The 8,760-nt window shown below is 41.2% G+C and overlaps 1 protein-coding gene across 1 annotated transcript in view; it reads right to left on the bottom strand.

Annotated features, from left to right (window-relative positions):
• Positions 1–201: 201 nt before the first annotated feature.
• Ankrd40 (ankyrin repeat domain 40) overlaps positions 202–8,760 on the bottom strand; it is a 16,727-nt gene continuing 8,168 nt past the window's right edge. Inside the window, exons 2-5 of the mRNA XM_015495470.2 lie at positions 8,178–8,326; positions 6,831–7,316; positions 3,330–3,511; positions 202–2,589 (exon numbers count right to left, since the gene is read on the bottom strand). Coding sequence (XP_015350956.1) covers positions 2,443–2,589; positions 3,330–3,511; positions 6,831–7,316; positions 8,178–8,326 — 964 coding nt within the window. The 3' untranslated portion in view covers positions 202–2,442. The remainder of the gene's footprint in view (positions 2,590–3,329; positions 3,512–6,830; positions 7,317–8,177; positions 8,327–8,760) is intronic.

Genomic DNA, 8,760 nt, shown 5'->3' with positions numbered 1-8,760 from the left:
AGGAAAGACACCACACAAAATATCTGCCTGCAGGTGCCACTGACGGCATGACGCTACAGCCGCAGGACGGGAGGCTCAGGTGGGGAGTGAGCCCTTCTATTTTTCCTCCAGAGTGCCAGGACACAGGGACTGTCCAGAAATTTGAACTCCTGTGATTAGAAATACAGTGCTACTTAGGAGGCCAAAATGAAAGAAAATGGGTTTGGTCAGTTAATATTTAATTTTAATAATACCTGTTATGTTTGAAGAGTAGCAATGCACAAAGAAAAGAATCCTCTGTGAATGTTTACACACAGTGTGAACACATGCTTTAAATACGCAGTGGGGGAGGAGAGAATTCACAGTTAACAAAGCTAAAAAAAAAACTCTTGTTATAAATTACACAAAGCATATAAAAATATTTCTCTGAATGCATAGATTAAGACTTTAAACTCACCTACCAGCAACTGTGCAGTCTAATCCCACTGCCAGAGTCACTGACCACAGAGGATTCTATGGAGAGAGAGATCAGGGTAGGGCAGAGCCGCAAGGGATCTACCTTTTGCCTGGGACACCAAGACCCTTGCTCCCTCTGCTTCTGAGCCTGGAGAACAACTCTGTAGGCCACCTCCTAGCCAAGGGCCTCCACTGCTTCTGAGAATCTCTAATGAATCTAGGTGGCTAAAAGAGTTTTAACCCCAGTAATTTAGACATGAATTAATACTGAACCATTTCTTGAAGGATAGAACCATAGTTAATTGTATCAGTAAGTTGTAACTTTTCAAAGTGAAGGAAGAGGTTAGTACATCTAGATAATGTAGTTTCTGATTGGTTGAAACACAAGGGAGGTTTCTTTAAAGCACTTGAGAGAAAGTGGGTAATATGCAACCTTCACTCTGCTATGCACACTCCACAAGGGTAAGTCACCAGCAGTAAGGGGGGAGGGGATACGAGTAAGTCACAGAGTGACTCCATGAAGTTGGCCTTGAAGAATATCTCAGCCTCATTTCAGTACTTAAGCAGCAGCAGGAGGCCATTATCTTAGTACAACATTCTCTTCCATTGACATCTTCTGCACCTTCTTACTCAATTATAGTGTTCTAATAAAATTAAGTTAACACAGTCAGGAAGTTAAGTTTCTTTGGAAACTATAGGCACTATGGGGAGAAAGCTTCTTAAGACAGCGGGGATGCTCTCTCCAACAGCTGGTTTCAACCCCTGCTCTCCTGTCTACCTGGGCAGCTCTGATTTCTAAAGCTAAGCTGTTTGTTTCAACGAGACAGTAGCTTTTCTTTCACCTTAATGATGCTGAAGAAAATGAAAAGAATCCTCAAATGCATTCTTGAACAAAATTCTTATGCCATGCTCAAGAGTTTAATCAGGTTAAGTTTTGTTTTTGTTTTTAAGTCTGGTAGACTCACAACTGATTTTGTTGAGTAGATTGGTGGTGGCAGTAGGGGATCCCTAAGATCAAACGATTTGTTTAAAAAAGCAACAGATTTCAGAGTTGTGTAAAAATCCTAATAATTTCAAAATAACCTTTATCTTTGTTACAAAAATAAAGATGCTAACTCCTTTAGTTCAATTTCCCACAATAACCTGTAAAATAGCAACAGATTCAGGCTCAAAAACTGCTTTTCATTTCTAGTGGAAAATGAGAATGTAGAACACGGACTGGCAATGCTTGTGCTCTTCTCAAACAGTGCAATTAAATACATTGATGACAGGAATCGCCTCAGTAAAAATGCAGTGGCTCTTTTAGAAAGCCTCCGAGAGCCCTCTAGTGATGGTGAAGGGAAGGTAAAGCAGAGATGATAGTGGAGACAGAAGCAGTTGTGAGTGTTCGCAAAGGAAAAGTGGGGGAGGGGAAGCTTTTGGTTAACAGCCTATTTACAATTAGGTAACTGTATACTTAAATACTTTTCACCTGAGTAACATTTATAAATATGTTCTAAGAAACCTCACAGCCACAAGTCACACCAAAATTCCTTTGTCCAGTACCTGTGCTTTCCCCAGTCTTCCTCTCTAGTCAGTTTGCAATTTCAGGAGAGTCATGAGCATGCAACACCAAGAAAAGCGCGCCCGGCCCTTCAGGTGCACTGTCAACAGGAGTGGCCGGAAATAGGTTCTGCGCTCTCTCAGCTTCTGCTTAGACAACTCTCTTACATTCTGCACATAAAACACACTGGATATAGAACCTCCGGCTTCTGCCTCTCCAGACCACTTCTCAGCTGTTCAGAGCTTCAAGCAATAGGTTTATTGTGCACCAAGAGGCTTGGAAGAGTGGCACCGCTGCTGGGGGACAGGGGCTTCCTGCCTTGGCAGAACAACGATGTTAGTGTACACTACGCAGTGGCACCAGGGGACCTCGTGGGCATCCGAGGCTTTTGGATCAATGGCTTGTCCCTGGCCCAGAGGTGACATACATTGTCACAATACTCAGCGATAAAAGTCCCTGCTGCATTAGTACGTCAGTTTTGAAGCTCTCCTGTTGTAGCAAGGCCTTTCAGTCAGTGTGGACGCAGCATTTCTGAACAGAAAATTGTTTTCACTTATCATCAGAACCAGTTCCAGCTCCTGGAAATCTTGGAGTCGAGCAACATCTTTGTCCTAAAACAAAACAGGTTAACAGATTAAGAGGAACCACCATATGTTTGGTGGGCTGAACTGACACCAGTATCTTGGTTCACTTCAAAATCTGGAAGGAAAATAAAATCCATGGCAGATAAGTCTGTGATTAAATCCCCAGGGCATAAGTTGGATTGGAATAATGGAAGAAGCCCTTAGTAGTCATTACTACAGGGTGGGCACATACCCTGCAGGGTCAGGCAATGCATGGGCCGGTTTTCCTTCTGAGAAGGAAGCCTGATGTTCAAAAACCCAGTGCGGGGCTGTGGCTGTGGCTCAGTGTTAGAGTGCTCGCATAGCATGTGTGAGGCCCTGGGTTCGATCCTCAGCACCACATAAAAATAAATAAAAAATAAAGGCATTGTGTCCAACTACAAAAAAAAAAAAAAAAATAGTGGGTTTGCCCTATAATTTAACATGGGTCTTTCTTGTAAAACACAAAGCATATCTAATCAAGTCATTGCAGAAACAACTGGAAATAGGTACATGTGACCTGCAACTCCAAACATTCTATCCAGTATCTTAAAACTTTTGAAAATGCCAGCGTCTCTAAAGACACAGCATAGGGAAAGAAAGCTTATTGATTACATTTGGAAAACTACTCTCCGCTCCTTTTGCATTCTCTTTTCATTTCTTTAACTATGACTCACATAATCAAAGAGGAAGTTGGTTATTTTCCAAGAGCAAAAAGCTACCATTTGTGCTTGGCAGACTTTTCTTACCTTTCTTAGCAGCGTATTTGGTAACTTTCTGATCTTCTCCACTTGATCTGGATTAACACCCAGCTCACAGCAACTCACTCTGAGCAGTTCTTGGTATGTAAGCTCTTGTCGGTCCAGTTCAATTTCAATGAAATCATTTTCTCTAAGAGATGGGTTCTGAATCCTTACCTTGAGTACAAGCTCTAGAAAAAGAGGGGGAAACGGTAATGAATATATCGTCGTGGCACAGATCAGTAACTTAAAATCTTAAAAATGGTTACATTTAGTCTGTGCCACCCAATGGGAAAATCATGGTTGGCCATCAGGTTTTTCTCTGACCTAATCCTGGCTCATTGGGGCAGTTTCCTGCATGATCTTCCCTATGTCTAAGACTGTTTCACCAAGTAAAAGGGGACAGGAACAAGCAACCCAACTATGTAGAAGGGTCACTTTCTTCCACCATTAGAGCTAAGGAAATAAAGACTTCAGATGGATTTGAGTACCAAAATACACAAGAGAAGGGCTGGGGATGTAGCTCGGTGGTGGAGCACTTGCCTCGCATGTGTAAGGCGCTGGGTTCGATCCTCAGCACCCCATAAAAATAAATAAATAAGTAAAGGTATTGTGTTCATCTACAACTAAAAATATTTTTTAAAAAAATACGCCTGAGGGGCTGGGGTTGTGGCTCAGCGGTAGAGCACTCGCCTAGCTGGTGTGAGGCTCTGGGTTCAATCTTCAGCACCATATGAAAATAAACAAATAAAAACAAAGGTATTGTGTACAACTAAAAGAAAGAAAGAAAAAAAATACATATGAGCAGGGAAAGAAAAAAAAGGTTGGAGAGAAGGCAAAAGCAAGACATGATACATGAGATACTTTCAAAAAATTTACAGGGGCTGGGGATGTGGCTCAAGCGGTAGCGCGATCGCCTGGCATGCGTGCAGCCCGGGTTCGATCCTCAGCACCACATACAAAGAAAGATGTTGTGTCCGCCGAAAACTAAAAAATAAATATTAAAATTCTCTCTCTTAAAAAAAAAAAAAATTTACAATGCCAGGTGCAATGACACACGCCTATAATCCCGGTGACTAGGGTGACTAGGGAGGCTAAGGCAGGAGAATGGTGAGTTAAAACTAGCCTCAGCAACTTAGTGAGACCCTGTCTCAAAATAAAATAAAAAAGGGTGGGGCTTACAAGCTTAGTGGAAGAGTGCTCCTGGGCTCAATTCCACACTACAAAAAAATAAATAAATAAATAAAATCACAACAACCGGGCTGGGGATATGGCTCAAGCGGTAGAGTGCTTGCCTGGCATGCATGCGACCTGGGTTCGATCCTCAGCACCACATACAAACAAAGATGTTGTGTCCGCCGAAAACTAAAAAATAAATAAATATTAAAAATTCTCTCTCTCTCTTAAAAAAAAAAAAAATCACAACAACCAAAACCCTGTCTCAATAAAAATAAAAAAGGTTGGGGATGTGACTCAGTATTAAGAGTACCCCTGGGCTGGGCACAGTGACACATATCTGTAATCCCAGCAGCACAGGAGGCTGAGGCAAGAGGATCGCCATTTCAAAGCCAGCCTCAGCAAAAGTGAGGTGCTAAGTAACTCAGTGAGACCCTGTCTAAATAAAATACAAAATAGGGCTGGGGATGTGGCTCAGTGGTTGAGTGCCCCTGAGTTCAATCCCTGGTACCCCCACCCACAAAAAAGAGTGCCCCTGGGTTCAATCTCTAGTACCATTAAAAAAAAAAAAAAAACAGATCTAACAATTATGGATCTAAAGGTATTCATGAAATATGAAATTCCTTGCAATAAAAACTGGAGAGCAAAAAAATACTCATTAAACAAAGTTAAAGTATACATTTGACTAAAAAAAATGGCACAACTTGATAAGGGTGCGTTCCTGGCTTTAGGAGTAAAGACTGTTATTCATGGGTCAGCGAGCAAAGCAATCTGACTCCACATTCTGTGTCTGGCTGCCAAAATGGCTCCAGCGAAGCACTTATGTACATTTGGCAGTTCTGCTTTTCTCCTTATATATGGATCCCTGGCAGCACCCCGGGGCGACTGTTATCAGCACCAGGTCCTCAAAATTGGGAAGTAGGAGAGTTACTTATAGAGAAAAAGGAAAGGTAAGACTAGACTATACCCTAGTAAGTGTGGCTAGAATCGGAGCTATAAAGATGAACTGGAATTTCTAATGTTCTTAAGAAGATGTAAACAGATACAGAAATGTAGATCTACATGCATATATAAATAAATGTGTTTGCTTGCTTTTTTCTCTCTTTCCTAGCTTCTAAATTCTATTCTCTACCAAAAAGAATGAGGGCTCCTTGGAGAAGGGCTGATTCTGGGGTTAGGGCAGGGAAGTTACACCATAAACCTGGAACATCTTGCTACACTAGAAAGAAAGGAAGTTTTCCAAGAATGATGGGGACATATCTAACGGGCACGATAAGTAGCTTGAAGGTCCCATTGGTCAAATCAGGAAAAATCTGAATATCAAAATAATGACAGTAATAGATTATAACTGATTGAACACAATAAGAATCCACGAGTCCCTACTGATATAAATGAGGGAGAAGAGAAAGCCCTTCTTTATAGTAGAATACCAACAAATAAATAATGATAGAAAATCATATTCTGTAAAATGATTGACCTGGACCCTTCAAAGTTATCAATTTCAAAAAGCCAGGTGCAGGCACACACCTGAAATCCTAGTGACTCAGGAGGCTGAGGCAGGAGGATCCCAAAGTTGAGGCCAGCCTGGGCAACTTAGTGAGACTCTGTCTCAAAATAAAAAGGGCCGAGGATGTAGTTCAGTGCACCCTTGGGTTCCATCCACAATACAGCAAAAGTAAAAGAAACAAACAAACAACAAAAAAAAAACCTACAAGGGCTGTATAACTAAATGTAATGGGTAGTCCTGGGCAGAGGGGAGGGAGCAAGAATAGGGGAGAGAAGGTATCTACTAAGGCATTATTGAGAGAACTGACAAAACTTAAATATGGACTACCAATTACAGAGCAATGTTATATCAAGGTTACATTTCTCAAATTTGATAACTGTACTGAAGTTATATAAAAGAATATCCTTATTCTTAGAAAAGATACAATGAGAACAATACTTAAGAATTTCAGGGTAGGGCTGGGGATGTGGCTCAAGCGGTAGCGCGCTCGCCTGGCATGCGTGCGGCCCGGGTTCGATCCTCAGCACCACATACAAACAAAGATGTTGTGTCCGCCGAGAATTAAAAAATAGATATTAAAAAAATTCTCTCTCTCTCTCTCTCTCTCTCTCTCTCTCTCCCACTCTTTCTTTAAAAAAAAAAAAAAAAAAAAGAATTTCAGGGTAAAAGGGCAGAAGGTAAATAATTTGTGAATCTCAGTAAAGGGAATTCCTCATACAGGTCTTGAAACTTTTCTCTAAGTTTGTAATTATATCCCAAATATATTAAATAAAGCTCACTTCTCCCCAACTCCCCGGTTACAGAGGCTATTTTTTGTAAGTGCTTACCTTGCATATTAAACGGAAATGTTCCAGTGAAAAAAAATGGCTGGAATGCTGGCGCCGGTCCTGTATAAGTCCCATTTTGAGGCTCCAGAGTCACTGGTGGCTTGGATGGGACAGAAGAGAAAAGGGAGCGGGTCTGACTCACTGGTGGCTGACAAACAGGACCTGGTTTTGTGCTTTCTGGTGTTCTGAGTATGGCAGGGGGGGCAGTCACATCACCATTCTGAACCAGTGCCAAAGAGGGGTGGTCCCGGGGAAAGGCTCCTAGCAGGGTGGGTTCCCCAGGGGGCAGCATTGGAGGTGAGCCATCTGTAGGGGGTGATGCTGGGGGTGTGGAGGAGCCCCCATTCTGCAGCTGGGCTGAATCCTCTGCTCTGGGAGTATAGATAAAAGGGAAGGCTGGGTTGGCCAAATAGTTGGGAACAAAGGGCAGTTCTGACTCCTTCTGCAGCTGGGGAAGGGTGTCGTCATCATTATCATCTTCTTCCACTTAAAAAGAAGAAAACACAGAACATTTACACAGTCCTTTAAAAATTATCAAGAAGCCACATGCAGTGGCGCACATCTCTAATCCCAACAACTAGGGAAGCTGAGGCAGGAGGATCATTAAGTTTAAGGCCAGTCTCAGCAACTTAATGAGACTCTGCCTCAAAATAAAACTTTAAAAGCACTGCGGGGCCGGGGCTGGGGCTTAGTAATAGAACACTTTCCTAGCGTGGGTGAGGCCCTGGAATCGATCCTCAACACCACATAATTAACTAATTAATTAAATGTTATATTTTTTAAAAAAAGCAAAGCACTGGGGATATGGCTCAGTGATAAAGTCCCCCTGCATTTGAGCCCTACTACTACAAAAAAATAAAAATTAAAAAAAAAAATCTGAGAAAAAAACATCTTTGAGAAGCATTAGTATCCTTTGGTAGTGACAAATATTTTGTTCAATGATTGTAACTACCTGTTTAGTTCAGAAAGGACTATTAGGTTTATGATTACTTATGATTACTATTTTATGATTACTATTTTTAACAATGACTAAATTTTACAAAAAAAAAAAAAAAAAAGAATCTTGTAATGTTGACCTCCCCAGAAACATAGAATTACTTCAGTAATTAGCTTTGAGAAATAAACGAGTTATTGAGTTATTTGGCATTAAGAATGTGACAAATAGAAGCTGGGGTTGTAACTCAGTGGTAGAGCACTTGCTTGCCTCAGTACTACATAAAAATAAATAAAGATATTATATGGCCATCTACAACTAAAATAAAAAAAAAAAAGAATGTGACAAATAATAATCACAAGTTTTAAATTAGTTGTACAAAGTCAAAATGTTCCCCCCAAACACAGACTCACCTCCCATGATCTTCCTGATTTCTCTCCTTGATGTTAACTGCACTGGCATCTCCCCTTTTGTGGTAAGAATCTCTTTGTCAGCACCTGACTGTAACAGGTATGAGACCACCTGACCATGGTTGCGTTTACATGCCCAGTGTAAACAAGTCCTGTCCCAAAGGAGGGGAAAAAAAGAATAATTTAAAAAAAGGAAAGAGATTTGGAATTTCAACTTTAAATAATTAGTAAATAAATATACATAAGCCTGTTAAGAGTTCAGCTAGGGGGACTGGGGATATAGCTCAGTTGGTAGAGTGTTTGCCTCATATGCACAAAGTCCTGGGTTCAAGCCCCAGCAACACACAGACATATACACATACACACACACACACACAAAAAAAAAAAAAAGTTCAGCTAAAGCCCAGATACTAGACTGCTACTTGCAAAGCTGAGGCAGGAAAATCGATTTCAAGCCCAGCCTGGGCAACTTAGCAAGATTCAGTATCCAAAAAAAAAGAGGGGGACTGGGAGTATAACTCAGTGGTAGAGCACCCCTGGCTTCAATCCCCAGTACCACAAGAAAAAAAAAAAAAAAAAACCAGAA

The sequence above is a fragment of the Marmota marmota genome, unplaced genomic scaffold, assembly GCF_001458135.2.
Source record: "Marmota marmota marmota unplaced genomic scaffold, marMar, whole genome shotgun sequence".
Lineage (NCBI taxonomy): Eukaryota > Metazoa > Chordata > Mammalia > Rodentia > Sciuridae > Marmota > Marmota marmota.
This window is presented reverse-complemented; position numbering and strand designations above follow the sequence as displayed.